Source organism: Pleurodeles waltl, chromosome 9 (genome assembly GCF_031143425.1).
Source record: "Pleurodeles waltl isolate 20211129_DDA chromosome 9, aPleWal1.hap1.20221129, whole genome shotgun sequence".
Classification (NCBI taxonomy): Eukaryota; Metazoa; Chordata; class Amphibia; order Caudata; family Salamandridae; genus Pleurodeles; species Pleurodeles waltl.
In genome coordinates this window covers 1,005,205,055-1,005,227,262 of record NC_090448.1, presented here as the reverse complement: position 1 = coordinate 1,005,227,262, position 22,208 = coordinate 1,005,205,055, and the positions used below count along the sequence as shown (strand labels likewise).

At 44.4% G+C, this 22,208-nt stretch overlaps 1 protein-coding gene across 1 annotated transcript in view; it reads left to right on the top strand.

Annotated features, from left to right (window-relative positions):
- Positions 1-22,208, top strand: part of BUB1B (BUB1 mitotic checkpoint serine/threonine kinase B) — a 248,690-nt gene that overhangs the window by 207,755 nt on the left and 18,727 nt on the right. The window contains exons 22-24 of the mRNA XM_069208601.1: positions 10,712-10,827; positions 15,879-16,037; positions 18,914-19,068. Coding sequence (XP_069064702.1) covers positions 10,712-10,827; positions 15,879-16,037; positions 18,914-19,068 — 430 coding nt within the window. The remainder of the gene's footprint in view (positions 1-10,711; positions 10,828-15,878; positions 16,038-18,913; positions 19,069-22,208) is intronic.

Genomic DNA, 22,208 nt, shown 5'->3' with positions numbered 1-22,208 from the left:
TGGCTGGTATTCATACTTGCTGTGGCAATTTCATGATTCCTGTAAGGAAATTGTAATAAATCATTTCGGTTTAAGGAATTGTGTACAAAAGAGCTGTTGAAGGCCATTTCCAGTTATTTCTAAGGATGGTCCTTGTGGGCGGAGCTGACAAAATAATAGACTTCCTCAAATTGGGTGATGGAGGCTTGAGGACCCTTGGAAAACCTCAGTCTTCCAAGGAGAGGGGTTGAGAGTTCGTAATGTCAGGGGCTTTGGCCCTGTTCACGTGGTGGAGAGGAAGGGGGTTCTAGGTTCCGCGCGCTATTTCCCATGGCGAGCACTCTACCAGTGTGCTGCAGGTTTGCCCGGCAGATCCCAGCCCTGATACACTGCCGAGTGTGATGGCGAGTCATAGGATAGTTTCTGCTGTCCCAGCTGGGACCCATACCAAAGACCGATGGGTCTTCTGTTAGGGAAGTACCAAGTGTTGTGAGGGGGTGTTCTTTCTTTAGAGAAGACTGTTGTCCCACAGGGTGGCGGCAGCCATCCATCCCGTATAATTGCTGTGGGTGAGGGCCAAAGGTGTCCACATCTGTAGGGTGTATGCACCCGGAGCAGTGCGGGTACCTAGTTGTATAGTCTTCAGGGGGTGAACAGGCAGGCACCCTGAAGGCAAGTTTTATACCTGACAAGTGTGACAGTCATTGTAGAGGCGCTGAACCTTTGCCAGAGAAAGTGTGGCAGGCATACTGTTACATGACCAGAGCAAGGGTAGGCCTAGATCTTTTCAGTCCAAGTAGATTCATCCAACCTAGAGCCAGGATGGTCTTAAGGCAGTTTGGAGTCCCTGTAGGGAGAATAGGCATCATGGTTATATTAGGTGGGTGGTCTTGGTGGCAGACAGACAATGTAAGGTTTGTGGTGGTGGCAACTGGAGAGTGATGTGTGGGCAGAACCAATGCCACTTGTTACCGCTGACTAGGCAAGAATAACCATGAGCGATGGATCATTCCTACTGATAGTTTTCAACTGGTGGGAACATCTGTAGCAGAATGGATTCTTCTCATTTATTCTGCCTGGATTTCTTTTTACTGTTGGTGAGCCTTACAGCTGGTGTCCTACCCACCATAATCACATAGTTAACGGAGTGAGCATGTTTACTGCCATTGTCTAGTAAGGGGCACTTAACTGGTTACATGTGGACATGTGAGAGGGCTGCATGTGTAAGACTACCATTGTGCGCAGTCTGGGAACTGTTCACAGGGAGCCTGGCAAATAGGCGACGCTTCAGGGTTGAATATTGACCTGGGGGTAGGCCTTATAATATTGTTGGCACTTATAGGTAAAGTCAGTATGGTTTACTGTTTTGTCTACAGTGACACTTTAAGGCACATTTCACCTATATGTATAGTAAAGTGCAGTTTTGCTCCCCTTTGGCCTTCAAAGTCCAGCAGGATATGGAACTCTGGTTAAACATGTGCTAAGATTGACTATGCAGGTTCCCAGTAGATAAATGTGCACCTTATGGGTCATCCAGAATTTTCATATTTCCCTGGCTCAGCTCAGGAGCTGAGCCCAGACCTTTTGCCACCTGCTCCCCTGCACTGCTCCCCACCAGGAGGGAACGAAGGCCTCCCCGCACAAAAGGAGCAATTAACAGCGGAGGAAGGGGTGGTGAAGAAAATCTGCATCAGTTAATTAGCTGTCACCCTCCACCAGGATTGGGACAGCCCTGGTCAACTGAACAAAGGAGGAAGCCCAGACCTCCGGAGTCAACAAAGGAAGGGACTGCTCTTTGATGTTTTGGTAGGAAAGTCCCTGGAAGTGATGTCAGCTAGGGGCAGAGCTGAGGCCCCCAGTGAAGATTTGACCAGTGATGACTTGATGGTGCCATTTTAAATGGTCCCAGCATGCTGTGCAGGAGGTTTGTGACAGGGGAGGAGGGGTGATGTAGCACCCAGGGACTGGCCCAGGGGTGCCTAGCTTCTAGAATCGTATACCCCCATTTAAATACTCTTGCACATGGGAGTGATAGTTGTTGGAGATGAACTGGAAGCAGCAGCACCATGGACAACTGGAAGGGCAAACCCCAGATGACCTAATGGACTCGGGTCTCTGCCTATAGTTGACCCTAGGACCTGTGGGACTCTCAAGGACCAGGGGAGCATGTCTCTTTAACCACCTATCACTAGTTGGAGGAAGCACTGGGCTTCTACACACAAACCTGAGTAGAGGAGTGGAAAAAAGGAGCAAGGCTGGCACAGGGAACCAGTAGAGCCAGCTCCATGCAACATGTGCCACCTTAGAGGCCAGGGGGGCTGATGAAAAGGCTCCAGGGGCCGAGGGCTCGCCACTAGGAGCAAAATGAGGCCAAGTTTGCACAAAACTGCCCAACAGGCTAAAGATATCACTGGGAGAAGTATTTGACTTTCATGCCTCTTCCCAGAGCTCTTGTGGCCTTGGGACCCCATCTCTGGGCCCCTCAGCAAAGATGGAGGGAAGCAGCATCACGCTGCCCGCCCCCCCAATGGAGGTGGGCTCACCCTCACTCACTGCTCGTAAATGGGGGAACGTGGCAGCCACCACACATGAAACATCCTGCCTTCTCCAAACAAGCTGCTGCCTCCTGTGTCTGTAGTGGAGGAGGCCAGGCAGGGAGCGGGTATGGGCAGCCAACTGCTGGACTACCCAAGCTGCCCCAACATAGAGGAAAGAGAAGGTGCCTGGGTGGGACCAGACACATCCAGTAGAAATAAAAAGTCTTGTGAGGCATAAAGGAAGCAAGTCCCGAGCTGCTGAATAGTCACACTCCCTTGCAGGAACGCCCCATAATACCCTGCAGGGCTGAACTAGCCCAAAGTTTTCTGCTGGTTAGACGGGCCCAGGACAGCAGGAACACAACCAACAACCGTGTTGGGGGTGCTGCAAGAGTGTAGCAGCTAATTCTCCCCAAGAAAGACTTGAATACTACAGTCCCTGCATTTTCAGCTTTGGAGAAATTGACACCCCTGGCTGTTCAGCCTAAAGAACTTTTGTTCTACAGCCTGGGAGTGGTGCAACCGCTATTGGTGGCTTTTTTTTTTTATAGCTGCATGTTTATGGCCTAAGTTGGCTTAAAAAAAACATGCATGCTTTATGGTTTCACTACGTTGTATTTGAATGTGTTATTGCTCACAATAATGATTTTTCCTGAAAGGCTAAAATGCTTTATTAATTGTAATGGGTGCACATGATTCTCATGCGGGAAGAAGGGTTTTCCAGCTCTCCACACCTCACAAGCCTTTTCAAAAGGCAAGTCAGACACAGGTGCCAACACAAAACTGGCGGTACCAAACACCACATAGAGGGCCTTTTAGCTGAGAGGCAGAGGGCAACCGTTCGGAGATGGTACCAGCAAATAAGTGACCCACAAGATCAGTCTCCCGCATACACACTGTTGGCGGGGGGGCGGGGTTGTAGAATCGGAGCCTTCCTCCAGAATTGGAGGGAGGTCACATAAAAAAATAAAACACAAGCCAAAGTTGGGGACCAAAGAAAACAAGGAGAAGGAGAAAAGTTCATTCCCACACTAGGAGGTGAAAGAACTGTTACAAAGTACCTCCGAACAAGATCAATCTGGGAAACTACTCAAAATGCTTCCTGGGCCCAAAACCAGACAAATTGCTATGACCAATACTAGACCTGTGCTTCCTAAACAAGTCTATGAAGACACAAATTCAGGATGACAGAGTTGCAAGAAGTACTTCTACAACTCCGGATATAGGATTACATGGCAACCATAGACCTAAGAGTCTATCTGCACTTCCCAAGGAACTGTAGACACAAGAAGTTCCTATGCTTCTTGATAGACCAGACACTACAGATCCAGAGTACTACCACTAAGAATAAAATCAGCACCCAGGGTGTTCACAAAATGGTTAACAGCCATAGCGGCACACTTAAGAAGAAAGGGAATACATGTGTACCCCTAGCTAGACTGCACGTGTGAAAGGAACTCACTTTTACCAGCCAGCAGAGACAGCATAAAAACAGTGAGAGAAGCACTTCACAGACTGGGTTCTCCATACACATGAAAATGTCATCACCTATACCAAAAAGAGAGAAGAATCAATACCCTGCAAGCAAAAGTGTTCCCTATGACAAGAGTGTTAGCGATAAAGCAACAAGCTCACCCCTGTCAGTAGGGTCAGTCTCTGACAGTGGGGGAAGTTGCAGGGGATGGTGACCTCCTGAATACCACTATTCCCATATGTGAGGCTACTCGTTGAGATCGATCCAGGAATGGATCCAGAACCAGTGGTCACAAGAAACAGGGAGTTCGGAGGTTCTAGTGGTTATCGTACAAAGAATACAGGAGGAAATGGCATGGCGGAACACACAACATAACAGTAGGAAGACCTTTCATGCTACCAGCTTCAACAGTGAACATCACTCTGGATGGTGAGCACACAAAGGAGAGGCTCAACATCAGCGGAGTCCGAAAACCAGAGGAAGTGCCACATCACATAAACGTACTGGAACTCGAAAGTGTTACTAGTCTTTAAAAGCCTTTCAGAAACCGCTATGAAGAAAATTGCTACAAGTTTGGGCGGCCAACAAAGTAACAATGTTCTACCTCAGCAAGCAGGGGGAACAGATTCCTTTGCTTTATTGAAACTAGTGCACAAGGCACGTGGAAGTAGGCCATGTGGAGACAGATAACCCCAAAAGCAGTACATCTACCAGGGGTACCAAACATGGAGGTAGACGACAGCAGACAGGCAGCCGTCTTCAACGAGAGGAAACTGAATCAAGCAGTGGTTGAACAGGTGTTCTAAAGTGGGGAACATCAGGGATGGACCTGTTTCCAACACCAGAGGAATCACAATGCCAGTCATTCGCATCCAGGGACCTGCACCACTATTCTCTAGGAGATGCACTGTAAATAGACCGGTCAGGGACATTTTTCTACACTTTTTTATTGATCCCACTTTTGCCACTAGTGATCAAGTGACACTTGGGCCACCTAGAGAGAGTTATGGCAGTCCTCCAGGAAGGCAGAACGCCAACTACATGAAGGCGGTTCTCAGACAATTGGGTGAGGTACACAAGGTGGGGCCAGAATTTAGGCCTCTTCCAAGACCGAACACAAGACCAGACATCAGATAACTTACGCACTTGCTGGACAGCAGACTAACCTACGCATCACTAAAGGAACACTTGGCAGTGATAGTGACCGATACAAGGGGATGCATAGGGAGAGGTTTCTTCCCAGTACCAGTGGTCAAACAGTTCCTAGAGGTGACAAAAGAATAGTGCTGTAAAGAGGTGCACCAACACCCATGTGTAACCTAAACACGGTGCTAACACAACTGATGAAAATCCATTGGAACCACTACACCGGACAGCACTAAAATGTTTCACTCTCAAGACAGACTTCCTAATTGCAAGGCCATTGCTATGTAAGATAAGTGAGCTGCAAGCATTTACCATCCAGACACCATACCTGCAAATACACAAGAACAGGGCAGTCACGAGTACGAATTCACACTTCCTGCTCAGTCATACCTGTTTCACTTGAACCTCTCAATCCAAATACTTAGCATCTTTCAGGAACCAAAGACCGACAGAGCTACATACACTGGACATTTGCAGAGCAATGATGTATTACCTGCAGAGACCAAACCAACCGGGAAACTCATTTCTTTGTATCGTTGCCACACAAGAACAAAGGGATGCCAGTCACCAAAACACTATTGGATGCTAGATAGCTCAGACGCTCAAAATTTGTCTCAAAAAGAACCAAATGGTGGAAACAGTTGATGCCTCCCCAATTCCTCTAGAAAAAACAAACATTTGTAATGCAATAGGTCTTGCATTTGTGAGAGCTAGAGTTATTGGCATTGTAAATTATAATGTTTCTTAGCTAGGTGTTTTGTAGTGTAGTGGAATTATCTGTGTTGTACTGAATTTTTATTTGTGTGCTGTGGAATTGTGTGTTGTGTAGTGTATTTGTTTATAACATTATGTGGCATGGTTAATAGATGGTGATGAGACCTGCAGAGAATAGATCAAAAGGAGGAATTAGAGGGATAAGTAGTTTGTGCAGGTAGTGGTTATTGACATTGAGACAGAGTAGCAGAAATAGTGTGCGAGAAAGAAGGGGACAGCAGTCCATAAATGCCTAAAGGGGGAGCTTTGCATATGCAGAAGACACCCTAAGAAGAGGAGGAGATCTGAAGTTAACTCTACTAGTGAGGCGGGCATAGTGCATGACCACGAGATAGATGAGTATGGTGTTGGTAAATGCAATAGGTTTCGCCAATGTGATTAGTAAGGTGTTTTCTGTTGTAAGTTGTAGCTTGGTGATCAGTTGTGCAATTTAAGCAAAAAGCTTAAAGCATTGGCAAAGCCAATAGGTCTTGCCCGTGTGAGATTTATTGGCTCTCCTAATGTATTTTTTTATTTTTTAAAGCTATGTTGCACATGGCTGAAAGTTATGTAAAAAAGCTGCATGACACAGACAGCGTTGTCTGCGGTATAGCGCTTTTTTATAATCCGTTATGATGCACTGAAGCTAGCGCTGCAGTATTAAACAGCTAACAAAACATTGACAAAGGCAATAGATCTTCCATAGGCGAGACCTATTGGCTTTGCCAATGCTTGCTATGGTACCATATGGTAAGTTATAAGAATTTATACAGTGTTTACAACAGCTGAACTGCCAATTTTAGAGAATGCCCTTGCCAAGGTGTTAGTGCGTCCAGATTTAGAAGCATTTTAGGACTATATAAAAACTGTGTAAACGTGCCATATAAATGTGCTGAATGTTACGTAGAGAGACAGAAAAGTCCAATAGGTTACAGCTTTTATTACAGTGATACTTTAGGCTATGTGTTACTTTGGGTGAAGTAGTTACAAAAGAATAAAAAAGCACTCATGATTGCTTGCTACTAGTAAAATATAGCAATAGGCGGTGTTAAGTTGGTTTACTACAGCATTTGGCCCCTGTTTCGCAGCACCATTTAAATCATGGCCCTGGTGCCTGTAAGGTAACTGCGCTTGTGGCTGTTTGTTTAGTAGCAACATACAGCAGTAATCGGTGTTCAGTGGCTTTCCTGGATCTTTTGACCCCTGTGCCACTGCACCAGCTGCACCGTTCAAATCCTGGCACCTGCAAGGTAACAGCACTTGACTGCTTGCTTAGTAGCAACATATAGCTATATTCAGTGTTCAGTGGGTTTCCACAAGCTTTTGGTCCATGTGCCACTTCATCTGCGGCACCATGCAACAGGGTTGTCCAGAGGGTTTCCCTGGCAACTGTTCATAGAGATGAAACTGAAGTTGAACCACTTGCAATGACCAGTGCCCCGCAGCACGTCTCCCATGTCCTGTTCCTCTGGCCAGCTTTACCACAGACGAGGAGAACAAGTCACCTCTAGCAGCAGTAGACAGAGAGGGGGGGCCGTGTTGAGGGGGGATTGCAAGGAGTGGCGGCAAAGTGACCCAGCAGTGATTGCTGAAGGAATTGGGTGGGGCGTACTGAGGGAGGTTTCTGCAATGCTGCTGGCCGTATCTCGTCTGAGAACGAGACATGATGAGCTTTAATTTTTATGTATTTATTTAAGAATTTTGTTTGGCACTTAAGCAAAAATTAAGGTATGAGAGAGCTTTAGACTGCAACAAAAGATACAATAGGGTTTATCTGTAACAGCAGCGGATGTGAGGGGGAAGTCAGAACCTGAGCCGTAGACTGAGAGGGGGGGTTGAGGGTGCGTTTGCGAGGAGTGACGGCGAAGTGACCCAGGTTCGATTGCTAGACAGGAGTACAGAAAGTAGAAGAGAAGGGCGGGACAGAGGATGTGGCGTAACAGTCAGAAATGCCAACTGGGGAGCTGGGTTCGAGTGTCTGTATGGTAAAGGTATGGCCTTTTGGAACAAAATGCAGTGCAAGGCTGTTCATCAAACTAAGTTCATAACACTACCACTAAACAGCATCGCCATTTCGGGATGCTAAGTAAAACAACAAACAGCAGTGCATTGCTGTTCGGCAGACGGAGTTCGAAACAAGCAGTAAAGAAGCAGACAAGTAACCAACGAAAAAAATAGTGAACTGAAAAAGATAAGAACGACAGTGGAACAATACAAGTTGTTAGCCCCTGCTCTAGGGGAGGAAAGAAATGAGCACAAGGTGGGGCTAAAAAGATAAATTACCCAATAGTAAAGAAACCTTTTTCAAGGACATACCAAATAACAAAAATCTACTGGGAAGGATGAAAGCCCGTGAACTGATTACAGCATGTCTTGAGGAGACAGCGCATGCGCTGCGTAGACTCCTAATTAAAAAAAAAAACAGAAAAAAAGACTGCAGAAGGGAGGGAGAGTTCTAAACACAACCAGTAGATGACAGAATAAAGCACAGCATGTGAATCCAGAAAATTCATAAATTCATCAAGCTGCCAAGCTACTCCTAGTAGTAAGTAACAATTTTGTTATGTGCTGTATTGCCAGTTGGGATACTGTGATTTTCGGGGCTATGTCAAGGCACAGACTGGACAATCATTTATTGAGTGTTATTGCGTTACAGTGAATAGTGATTAATAGCCCTCACCACCTCCCCTGAATAGTGTTGAATTTCTGTGTTTTTCATGGTTTAAAACTGTATATTTTAACTGACATTTTAACTTCACTTAACAATAACGTCTCTTTAACCTTCGTGTTTTTTTAGGGAAAAGATAGAAAGATATATTACATAGTGACCGTTGCCACTTTGTAGATATAGTTACGTCTGCATTTCCGTAAGAAGAGTGTTTGTTTCACCGACAACTTTGGCTCTATTTGACAAATCTTCACAAAAGTTCGAAAAAGAATATTGTTCGACCACCTCGGCTCCTTCCTGAAACTTTTTGGGGTACTCTGTCAAACATAGGGGCGAGAAAATGGGGGCCACCCCCACACTTTCTTTTCCCAAGATAATTCCCCATAGGAAATTTTGCAAAGTAATTCAGAAGACATGCCTAATGGAATTGCCCCAAAATTTGCAGAAAGTTAACTCTTCAGTGAGAAACCATACAGTTCGTTCCTTGGTGTAATTCCGTTTAGCTGTTATTTTAGAACGTAAGGTTTGAATTCTAGAGATATCTGGACAGTTGGTCCCACGGGACTGCTGAGGTATTGGGCATTTTAAAAAGAGCAGTCTGATTGGTCGAGGGATTGTTTCCCTGTCTGTCTTTTCAGTCCCATAGTACTGTTCTGTGAGACCAATCCATCTGACTGGCTGTCATGACTGACGCAATATGTGAGGTAAATGGCTGGATGGCAAGTTATAGTAAGCTCTATAAACTATAACTGGTGAATTTCAGTGATTTTCAAACACGTTTTTTTTTTAAATATATATTACAATACCTAACAATAACGTTGGTTTAACCTTTGTTTATTGCAGTGAATTTCGTGTTGTAAGCTAAAATCTTATTACTTTACCTAATTGTTTTCACTTCAACCCTTAGATTTTTCAGTGTATTTTTTAATTTTTTTTTTTTTAACGTAAGCTAAAATCTTATTACCCAACAATAACATCACTATAACATTTGTATTTTTTTCACATTCACACTATGCTTTCGGACACTTCGGCAAACACGGATGAATCGGGTGGGGTGAATAGATGTGGGTCAATGCACGAGGTTGCCTAATCTGTAGCACGTCGGTAGATTAATTCAGATAGAAAGGATTTGGCGATTAACCATTTAAGTCTTTACCTTTCCTTGTAGAATACACTTCTTCTGAGTGATGGAAATAAGTTTGGCCGGCTCGCAACCAGTCCTTTCCATCTTACGAACAGTGACCTGTGGGTATCTGGACAATGCTCTCTGCGCGCCCATTCCATCCTTGGCTTCTTTTGTGTAATTATGCAAATATGGGCATCGAATACAGACTTGTTCTGATTTACAATAGGGGTTTGTCAGATTACTCTGTACACATTGAACACACATGCATAAAACGTGGTTCTTTACGATAATCGTATTTTTCATTTTCTCACTTTACATGTGTTGTGGGACTTTGTCCATTCTTAAGAATTATTTCACTCTGTTGCTATCAAACTTCCTCATTGCCATGTGTTTACAATTCCCTGTTTGCAGATTATCTTGTGCAATATATTTTTGTAAAGGGGCACTGAGCGTTCTACTGTGAAACTGATTTATTTGAGTGCATTGCAGGAGTCTGCTTGCACACTGGCTAATCCAGCGAATACTTTGCTCAAACTGGTTCTGTGAAGGCAGATGCTCGAATACCATGAACCATGGAAACAGCAGATCTTTCTCGGTGGCCCTGCAACAAGTTACCTCGGTTCCTGAAGCGTGACACTTGCATACCTCTCTTGTTCTACCACCTGCAAAAACAGACATTCCGTTTGATTCTCCGAATCCAGTTCTTAATACTCCACCTAGAATGTAGCCTCGAGTCGATGCCGCGAGGGTCTCTCTTTACTCTAAATCTAAAGAGTGGACACGTATTGTGCATTTGCAGACAATGTACCATGGTTGTGATGTCTTTTCAGGGCGCGTGGGTCAGAATGTGGGTAATATGACGGTCGAAAAAATATTTTAGGGATATTTATTACCATAAATGAGTAATTAAAATCCGATTCCGGACCCAACACATTGTCTGTATATTTGGTGTTAGATATTTTTGACTGCCTGTCAAGTCTGTGTGTTAAGAGGACAGCAACCTCCTGACAAACTTCTGTTTTTACCAGGTGGTGAAATCTACAGCCTCAATCGGGAAGTAAAGCTTGGAGAAGACGACAGATTATTATTTGGCGTCCTAAAAGACACCTTTACAGCGAGTCATGTGAAGGGTGTCGCACTGAAGGTATACCGTGTGCTAATTGTTAGAAACGTGGTGTATTTTCCCAGAATTACTGTTAAATTTTATTGTGGCTGCAAATAAATGATTGATTGCTTTGTGCTAGTCGAGGAACGTGTGCCTTCAGTTTAGTTAAGCTTCAGCAGAGCAAATGAATGTTGCTGGATTCCTCCTACAGTTCCCGACACGTGGGCATAGCACCACCATGTGGTGGGACTGGAAGCTGCGTGTAGATGTTTTTGTTGGGTCTCTGCTACAGACAGTTGTAGCTGTTCCTTGGCTAGGCCTTTTGTTTCGAACAGTGAGGGCTTTAGATCACCCCCTTATAGATATCATCGTGGCATTTGGTGTCCATCTCAACTGTCTCTCTTAATTCTAGGTCTTTTCTCCCTGTTCTTGTTTGTCCAGGCCAAGAGCATATCTGTCTGTTTGGATTTGTTGGCTTGTATGCTTCCATTGCTGACACTGCCTGCATTCAGTGAACTACTTTTTTTCCATTGCTTAAAGCACTCTGCAGAAGTGTTTTTTCTTGCTCTCTTCTGTGCGCTGCTGCCTTCCCTTTGCCCCCTCTCGCGCTCTATTGCTTCCGCTCTACCAGCTCCTTCTTTGCACACCTGCCGCACCGCCATATTACTTTTTTTTTTTTTTTTTTTTTAATATCCCAAACCATGCTCCTTCGATGCTCCCCTTGGCCCTACTTGCTTGTCACCTCCCAACCGCATTAAACTTTTTTTCCATGCTATCGGCTGGTGTCTGTCTTAGTATGGGTTTTTACCCTTTCAAGATTGCCATACACATGCAGAATGTATTTTATTATAACAAACCCATTCAGAGGTGGCTGTCATGGAATGGTGCTGACCCACTGGAACCTTATTGAAATGTTTTCCTCAATAATAACAAGCTCTTTCAAAGATGTCTGCCCTGAATGTATGTGAATCCAATATGGCCATCTTTGAATTGATTATAAAAATATTTCTGAAAGGCTTCACCGCACATACTTCACCTTATAATATTCCACAGGTGACTGTATCTGGAAAATCTTGGGCAGTCCCTCTGCGCGCTGGTAGGTGGTGCCTGGCAGCTCTGCGTATGCGTCATCCACATTGGAAGTGAAGTGCGCAGTGCCTACATAGGCATCACCTTGGTGCGCTGACATCCGTTCCTTTCTTTCCAGGCCTACAGTGCTGAGCCAGAGAGCTACCTTGGTAATTTTTTGACTACCTTTTTCAACTTTTTATCATTGTATTTTTTTAGCATTGCTCCCAGTGTGCTTGGGACATTTTGCCCAACAAACACACACAGTGTGAAGAATGTCACAGACTAATGTCGGTCTCTGACCCACACTTTGTTTGCCTCTGATGCCGGGGCTCTGGCCAGGACTCCAGTTGCCCAAAACTGCAAGTTCATGCATCCAAAGGTGATTTGCGAGCATGTGATGAAGCTCCTGGTGGTGTGGCTGAAGGAGGGCACGTGCCGATTCCCTGGGAGATCTCAGGCCCGTTCTTGGAGCCAGTCCCGGAAACTATCGTCTTCCTACTCCAAGTCATCGGGTAAGTCCAAAAAGCACAAGTAGTAAGGGTCAGTATTCTTAGGCTTCTAGCAAGTGCCGTGCTTCTAGGCACCACTTCTGCACTCAACGGGTGCAGCCGGGACCTGGGTCCACTCCAGGCTTCGAGTTCTCCAGTGCTGGAGCAACTCCTGCCCAATTCCAGGAGTTCTACGATGCCATGCACTCCATCTTTAGGCCAAGGCCCCGCAACTCTAAGAGGTGCCCCTGCTGGATTGTTATCTGGTTCATCCTAGATGCCTTCCGGCACTCTGGTTCCGCCCCCAGAGCCAAACTGACTCCAGTGCCTCCACCATTCCTGGTCCCAGTTCACCTGACACCATTCCCAGTGCCACCAATGGTACTTGAAGAGGAACCTATTCTTCTCTCTGACTCAGACAGCGCCACCTGACTTCGACACTGGTGGGGTCTGGACATAGTCAACCTGTCCTGGACTTGCCACCCCTGGATATATCCTCTCTTCAAGAAGGAGGGAATGATGACAATGGTTATAGCCTCCTGCACGACAACTCCTACCAGGAGAAAAATTGATATGAGGAGCTGGGTAATTCAAGTGGCTTGGACACCTCTGCACACTCTGGCCTGCCACATACAAAGGCGCATACTTTGCTGCCGTCATGCACAGGGCTGCAGAAGTCCTTGACCTACAGCTATTCTCATTCGAGTTAAAGATTAGCGTCTTGACAGAGGTGCTTCAACCGGGGGTAAGCTGTGCAGAGCACCTGCTCCCCTTTGATTAGGCAGTCACTAACATTCTCCTGGGGCCCTGAGACAATCCCTGCACAAGCGCTCATGTGCACAGAATGATTGCCTGCCGACATCGCCCTGCCCCTGCAGACACACACTTCCTTCCTGGGGGTGAAGGCCTCAACAGCCAAGGTCAACTCGAGCACGATCCCTACCCCACCTTAAAGAGAATCAGAGGCTGGATACCTTTAGGAAGCTTATCTTTTTTTCCACCAGCTTCGCATAGCCGTCTCTTGGTCCGATACACCCATGCCTTGTGTTTGTTGCAAAGCTGCTGCCCATGGTTACCAAAGTGTGCTGAGCCATTCTGAACTAGACATTTTGTTGAGGGCCGGGACACAGCAAAATTCACCAGTCAGTGTGGACTGGACACCACAAACTTACTAGTCAGGGTTATGGTCTCTACGATGGCACTCTGTCGCCACGCTTGGTTGAGGTCCACTGGTATTTCAGGGGATGTCCAGTCATTTGATAGACATGCCCTTTGGCAGCTCCTGCCTTTTCATTGACTAGTCAGTGACTAGCTTGAGAGCTCCAAAGTTGATGAGAAACGATTGATAAGAGACTCTTCCACCCTCCCCGCCTAGAGGTGACAGTGGTGACCGATGCAATACTTCTGGGTTGGGGCAAGTGGAGTTCAGGGATTTGATGAAACAGGCTACTTGCAGATTCACCCCCAATTTTCTGCTCCCTTTTTGACTACTAGGCACTGTTATGAGTGTGAAATGCCCTGAGCTTTGCTAATCAGGACTCAGTGCATATGCTCTGACACTGAAAAAAGGTGCCTGTTTAATTGGCTTAATCCCAATTGGCATAACTTCACCTACTTGTATGTCTTCAATATATAGTACCAGAGGTACCCAGGGCCTGTAAGCTAAAGTGCCCTTTATGGACTGCAGCACTAGTTGTGCCACCACAAGTGTGACAAGGCAGAAGCATGACTCCCTTACCATCATTGATGGCTGGCAGGGCAGTTTTAAACTGCTAACTTGACTTTGCCATTTCAAGCAATGGCAAAACCCAAGCCTTCCTTTGTAATATTTGTTCACCCCTAAAGATGCTTAATGAGCTTTGAAGGCAGGGTACACTACATTAAAAGGTTGGACCTGTAGTTTTATGTTGTTTTATGTCCCAACAGTAAGCACCTCATAGGAGAGAAGGCACCCTGAAAGAACTACTTCCGTTTAGGGGAAAGGGGGGGAAAAATCAGACTATAATAAAAATTAGCACTTCCTCATTAACCTACTTACTTCACTCAGTGGAGGTAAGTCCTACATGGAAAGACCCAGAGAGAACATTACATTTGTCAATTATTTTATCATTTGTAAAATTATTTTTACGGTGAAACCGCATATTTTTTGTATAAAGTGATTTCATTCATTAAAGGTGTACATGGGTTGACAATAGTGTGAAATATAAACACAAAACTACAAATTCAGCGGGGTACGATACAGAGCAGTTACAAATACAGAACACCCCACTCACCAAACACTCCACATCACTCAGACACACGCTCCCATACATTCCATGTTCACTCGTCCTTCACCACCCAGAACCACAAAAAATATTGGACGGTGTATGATTTTGACTAACAGTAAAAAAAACTCTTTAGCCTCATTAGCGAGTGCAGAGTTATAGGCCGACGTCTCATCCCTGCTAACTTCTGAATTGGACTAATAAAGTAGGTACTTCTAAAAGAATCTGCGCATTAAATCGGATTTAATGATTAAATCAAATTTGTCACTGGTGGGCAAAATGCAACTTTAGTAAGTTGCCACTTTGCCCAAGGATTCCACTGCCTGTTTACGGTTGCACAGAAAGGCCAGTCTTCAAGACAGCCTTCCGGTCTCCTCTGGAGAATACAAGCCACCAAAAAGTCTACAAAGGTCTACCGGGAGGAGATGTTATCTCCTACCCACAAGAAAGGCCACACAGGGTCTGAGCCCAAAAGGTGACTTTCACAAGGAAAGCCACCTTTTGAAGGGTAAACGAGAAAGACAAACAATAGGGGCTGCTCCTGTGTTTAGGTAGACAAGAGTATGTCCGGGACAGTGAGGGGAAAAATCTGGTCAGACCTGTTTTCCTATGAGCATGTAGCCCAGAGGTAGAAGCCACGCTTGATGGTAAGTTGCCATCAGGCAGTAGGGATCCAGGTTGCTGATTGTCTAGTGATCGAAACCTCCTCCTGAGGGCACTTTCTAGGCATAAGAGATGCACCCCTGTCCCCAAGAACTCATACCTCCACTGTACTGGAGAAAAGGACTGCCCTGCTGGCCACAGAGCGAGCAAAGAAGAGGACTGTGCCTGTGGTGTCCTGCTTGTGTCAACCGTTCTTTGGGTCTTTGTTAGTCTCCTGTGACCTGCTCCCTGCTGGAGTTGGTCACCCAAAGCAACTGGAAGTGACCGCATTCAACTTTGACAAAAGTATCTTGAAAAAAGTTTGTGTTAAATTTGTTGAATTTGCCATTGCTTGTTCCCGGATAAGTGAAACGTTGTGATTTATTGTTTCTTCAAGTAATTATATCTCCGGAACCCTCCAGTTGTTTTTCGTTTTGGTGTTCGTACTTTAATAAAAAAATAGTCTATTTTTATAAATTGCTGTCATATTTCCTGAGATGAGATTATTTCTTGTCCAAATGTTTAGGTGCTGTGAGACCCCTTAGTGTAGAAATGCAACTGTGATGGATATGTGCGCAGCTGATTTCTTTCCACCCTGTAACTCAAGTACTTTTTATTTGTGTAGGTTTGTTCTCAACCTGTCCCTTGGGATTTCCACATTACACACGTATTGAAAGAGCGACTGGGAGAGGAATTTGATCAGTACTTTATGAAGTGTAGCTGTCTATTATATACAGATGGCTGTGTTGTACTCTACCAAGACATAAACAAACTCAGCACTAAGGTAGGTTAATGCATAGCTACATTCTTCAAATAAACCTTAGTCATGGTATAATCTGCCAATGGAAGTTGGGTTCCTGCATAGCTACATTCTTCAAATAAACCATAGTCATGGTATAAGCTGCTTATGGAAGTTAGGTTCCTGCATAGCTACATTCTTCAAATAAACCATAGCCATGGTATAATCTGCCAATGGAAGTTGGGTTCCTGCATAGCTACATTCTTCAAATAAACCATAGTCCTGGTATAAGCTGCTTATGGAAGTTAGGTTCCTGCATAGCTACATTCTTCAAATAAACCATAGCCATGGTATAATCTGCCAATGGAAGTTGGGTTCCTGCATAGCTACATTCTTCAAATAAACCATAGTCATGGTATAAGCTGCTTATGGAAGTTAGGTTCCTGCATAGCTACATTCTTCAAATAAACCATAGCCATGGTATAATCTGCCAATGGAAGTTGGGTTCCTGCATAGCTACATTCTTCAAATAAACCATAGTCATGGTATAAGCTGCTTATGGAAGTTAGGTTCCTGCATAGCTACATTCTTCAAATAAACCATAGCCATGGTATAATCTTCCAATGGAAGTTGGGTTCCTGCATAGCTACATTCTTCAAATAAACCATAGTCATGGTATAAGCTGCTTATGGAAGTTAGGTTCCTGCATAGCTACATTCTTCAAATAAACCATAGCCATGGTATAATCTGCCAATGGAAGTTGGGTTCCTGCATAGCTACATTCTTCAAATAAACCATAGTCATGGTATAAGCTGCTTATGGAAGTTAGGTTCCTGCATAGCTACATTCTTCAAATAAACCATAGCCATGGTATAATCTGCCAATGGAAGTTGGGTTCCTGCATAGCTACATTCTTCAAATAAACCATAGTCATGGTATAAGCTGCTTATGGAAGTTAGGTTCCTGCATAGCTACATTCTTCAAATAAACCATAGTCATGGTATAAGCTGCTTATGGAAGTTAGGTTCCTGCATAGCTACATTCTTCAAATAAACCATAGTCATGGTATAAGCTGCTTATGGAAGTTAGGTTCCTGCATATCTACATTCTTCAAATAAACCATAGTCATGGTATAAGCTGCTTATGGAATAAGTGGTCCAACCTAGTAGTTCAAAGGGGATAATGCAGCTATTTTCAGACTTTTCAAGTCTGCCCATAGAGCATTTCAGCTGTTTTGCACTGGTAATGTGATGTGTACAGAGAAGGGCAAATATCAACCTGCATCAGCCATTGTTTGATATTGATGTGTTACATTTCACCATCACACAGGCATGTTGCCTTTTCCCTGGTGCAATCTTTAGAAGGGTCTGAGTAGGGAGGACTGGGCGGCTTTACGTTTCATTTTATTTATTTACATAGTCTTTTTTTTTTTTTCTTGGTCCCAAGGGAGTTTGAGTCCAGGAAAGGACTTCTCGGCTCTGAGTGTTCATGGTTGTGTACTACTTCGTATGTAACAGGCTATCACATGATACTCTTTTTGCTGTGCAATGAATCTTAACCAAGCAGGGGGGAAATGGCCTGCCATTAAGAACCAGAGGCTTTCATAACATGGTGTCATTAAGAGCAATTTAGAAAGAAGGAAATTGTCACTAGCGACCACACCCTGTGAGACATCAAATGGCTTATATATCTGGTTAGCTAACCTCGTTGGTAGGGACAAAGTAAAAAAGCAATATGGGGCTGACTGCCTAAAGCGCCTTTGTACTTGACAGTATGGGCTGTTTCAAAAACAAAGATTAGGATAAATCACATGTAACTGACCAGAGAAAATCAGGACAAGTGACAATCTTTGTAGTGGGACACAACCCTAGGCTAAGTAGAAGAGAGCTGAGGATTCTGAGCAGGGGACAATTCCCACTGATTTTATCCAGCACTGTGGCCATTCGCCTGTCAGGCCTCTGAGACCTGATCTTGTAAGCTGAATGGGAGAACCCTCAAACACACACAGATCATGCTCTTCTTATCTTGTCATTTTCTTTTAACACTAACCTAATGCAGGAAGGAGAAGGGTAGGGATTGTCACACGGTTGGATGGAATTTTCCCTGCTCCGCTACCTGGCTTCCTGTTGGAAGCATAAGGTCTCTGGAGTTTGAAGATTTCAGGATGGGAAGGTGGCTGGTGGAAGTGGTTGGAGTGATAACGTTGGCCAGAAGCTAGACTAGCCAGTTTTGTTTACAAGCCACAGGTCTTCTATGCGTCTCAAGCCTCAGCATTTAATTTCCTTTATCCTACCCAGGTGTCAAATGGCAGAAGAATGCAATCGGCAGGCATCTGTTAACGAGCTGGTCCAGATTTGGGAGCGCTCAAGAGTAGCGAAGTAACCTTATGGCAATTAACCCTGCTCAGTATAACTCTTGAGGCCTTTGTATTAGAAGGGCATCAAATGGAATCCCTATTGCTAAATATGTAAAATAGCTTTTGGGGGGTGCAGCAGTGAGAAGAACTATTTGTAGAACGTCTGTGGGCCTGGGGATCACAAAAGGCAGCACAAGCTTAGACAGTATCAAAGTGAAGCCACATAAGTAGGGTCCTCATGTGCTACAGAAAATATGGAAATGTCCAAGCTGGGTATGCCTTGCCACAAATGATTGTCTATAAAAGAGCCTTATTGTGCTTAACTTGGATTTTGGTTCATTTTGTTGCTATTTCCAGAACTAATTTTTCACATTTAAATTAGTGATCATATCGCCTAAGGATCTTATGATCAAATCCAATTGTGTCATTTTTACCAAATCTAACTGGTATTTTGTTGCAAGTGTCAGTGGCTGAATAGCTGCTCAAGTGCCACTACTGTTAGACTTAGCTTAGACCTTGCCCTACTACTACCATTTAATTGTTGCTGTTTTTCTTATTTTCATAGGACTTGATTCAGGACTTGATCCAGGACTTGGACAGTACATGGGAGGCCTTGATACTGCTACTTACGCACTGTCTCATCAGCCTTGTGGAGAAGCTGCACTCTGTGGATATTGTACATGGAAATTTGCACCCAGATACACTTCTCCTGGGTGATAGGTCAGTTCATTCTCTCATGAATGCTGCATTAGTTCTTAGACTATTCAATGCTCCCCTTCCCTTCTATTTCAGTGTGACACTCAAGACTAGCCTCCCCTCTTCAGTGTATAAGAAATCTATATTAGTGTTTCATTTTTAGGCGAACAATTAAGGTTGAATATGTCTTTGCTACCACACCCACCTCATCATTCCATACAGATTGAAGTAAAGAAAGCTTCTCGGGTACATCGTCTTGTAAGGGTTTTGATGTTTATACAAAAGAAACCTTTTTTTGGCCTCCTGGATGGTTTCTCTGTCCCCTATAAACATCCTCGCCTTACCCTCAAGCCCCTTTATTTTCTCTCTTGTGATGACTGGCACATATGTTCACAATGTTTTTTCTAATTCCAATCCTTTCTTCCCTTCTACTGCTTACTGGGTATCTCTTCTCTTCAATTTATGGTATCAAATGACAGTCTCGAGACTTGCAGATGTGATCTGCACATTGCCTGCTGGCTGGATTAGTGTGGGAGTGTGCATCTACCTGCAGACCTAGGTCATGATTGTGGCCATGCTGTAAGCGGTTATCTGCTCCCTGCTTTGGTTCTGAACTGCCTTTGAGGGCGGGATTTGCTCATCCAGGGCTCCGGCTTCATCACCATGGATCTTTCTGGCAAAAGTCCCAGGCATTGCTTTGGATGGTGAAGCAGCCATCCATGACCAGGACAACACACAAATACTACCAACAAGTAGAAGAATATGCTAATTAACACCACAGAGTGCTGATTGGTAGTTTCACAGTAAAGCATGAGTGCTGTTAGCTTTTCTTTAAACACAACATAGTTCACATTTACATTGATGGTGCCATGGTTATTGTTTTCATGTCTACAGTTTGGTTGTGAAGGTTGAGCTAACTGTCTACATCTCATACTCTTTACTCAGCTGTTACTTATAAGTACCTGCAAGAACTATAAAACAGATAATTGAGTTTTACCCTGTAAAGCACCATGGTGCTATCAGTACGCTATTAATTAATATCAGAACTATCGTGGATATCTGGAATCAATCTTATTTGTAAATATTGCCTACATATTCTCTTATTAATGTCTTCACTCTGGATCTTTAAAAGAGTCTATTTTTCAGTTTATGGCGACAATAGGTCCCAATGGTTAACACGAAAACACTGTGGTTGGAACTAAAATCGGAGTGGGCGGGGCTGAGCATGCGTGGAGGAGAGCGTGGACCCGGTGTCGCTCTCGTGCATCCTGACTGCGATGGACCGGGCTCAGCCCACCGGCCTTCGTACACTTAATCCGCACACATATGGTCTTCCTTTCTCTGCTCTGACCTGAAAGAAGGAAGGAAGGAAAAAGTGAAAAATTGGAGGGAGAGGGTACAGCGCAGGCCGCTTGTTATGCACCATTAACTTGGCCGGCTACAGGGCAACATCTTCTTCAGGGTCAAATGTGCACAGACGCCATTATGGCGGTGCTGGAGCGTGGTGCGGCTTGCAGGTCTAGCTATTTCTGGCTGATAGCCCTGCCTGCAAGGGACACCCGGGCAGTCTGCAAACACATCATGTGAATAGATACCAGGGGGGATATGATCCGCATTCTATTCAAATCTTCGTTGGGTTTCTGCTAATGTTTTCACAACCATCGAAAGGATTGTGCTCGTGCCTGCCCCTTAAGTAAAAAAAAATACTTCTAGAGATCTTCTTTTTCAACTTCAGGCTTTGTAAGTTTGCTTCTGGATACTAAGATATCTACAACACTAATGTTTTGGGGTGAAGACGGCAGTCGAATTACAACTGGGGGAAGAGAAGACGTCTTTCCAACATGACACTCAAAAAGCTAAGAAATCTTACCATAGTAATGAAGTGGCAAGGAATGGTACAAACAGTAGTCAGAGGCAAGAAACAATCTGCCTATATAGGTGCTCTAGAACGACTAACATCGATCTCTAAATTCTTTCCCATGATTTTTACAACAGTAGGAAATGGGGAAATTACCAAAAGATGGTACCGCATCGGTCGATGTTGAGCAGTGTGTCAACCCTACAATCGACACAGCAGAACATGAGCCAAAAGCCAAATTGAGCTCAGAAATAAAAAATACTGCTCTCCCTACTGTTGAAAGTAACCAGCAGATAATTACAGATGTTGGCACTACGTCACACCTCGCCAATGGACTATACTCTACCCGACATAGAACTGAGTCATCTCCCTTATGCGGCAAGGGGCAAACCGGAGAAAGTGGTCTTTCGAACTATTCAGCAGTACACAGAGTAATGCCACAGAGACTGAAATTAATCGCTCTCCGGACCTTTCCTTAGTAACACCAGGTTAATTGGACAAGTGGAATTGCAGCAAAAAAGCCAAATGCACATGGTGCACAAATGCTGAACATGTCGCTGCTGCCATCTGAAAAAGTACACATGCAATTAAATCTGCTGGCCCCTAATTTCATAAACCCTACTCTGGTATCATAAAGCAGGACTCCCACACAAATAGTTGTGGCAGGAAATTGTAAAGGTGGGCCATCTCTGGTAGAGCCAATCACACATCCCTATCGAGTCCCTGATATATCACTTATTTGCAAATGGAAATCCTCCTCTAAATAGGCAAAGAATTTAAGGCTCCTGCACAATTTCCAGCAACTCCAGTCCCTCACTTCGTCTGAAATGAATTTGGTGTCTTTTCCCAGTCTACATTTCTACACCTTACATGTTGAATTTTAGGCTAATGTGATCCCCTCTGTAGTGCTCTGATAGTGAAACGCTTCACATCAAAGGTTTTGATGTAGTGGGTATTCCTGGTCAGTTTCCCTCCCGCTGCTTATAACACAGGCACCTGTTATGGGAGTGGATCATTCGTCTCGGCCACCCAGGCTAAATGACCGTGAATGCAGTATCGGTTCTGTGGACACATCGTACAAATTGATGACGGTAGACAAATGGAACCAAAGCCGTCCCAAAATGGATAATATAAAAATGGATGCTTCTTGATCTGGACTCTCAAGGAGTTTAAATGGTAAATGGAATTTGTCTGGACTGGGAAACCTCTAGCACAGCTTGATGAGATCGTGCCCAGCAATTATTTGTCTCCAAGACACTTGCTGGCAGCAAAATTTGATTGGGACAATTATTGTTATTAATGTTCC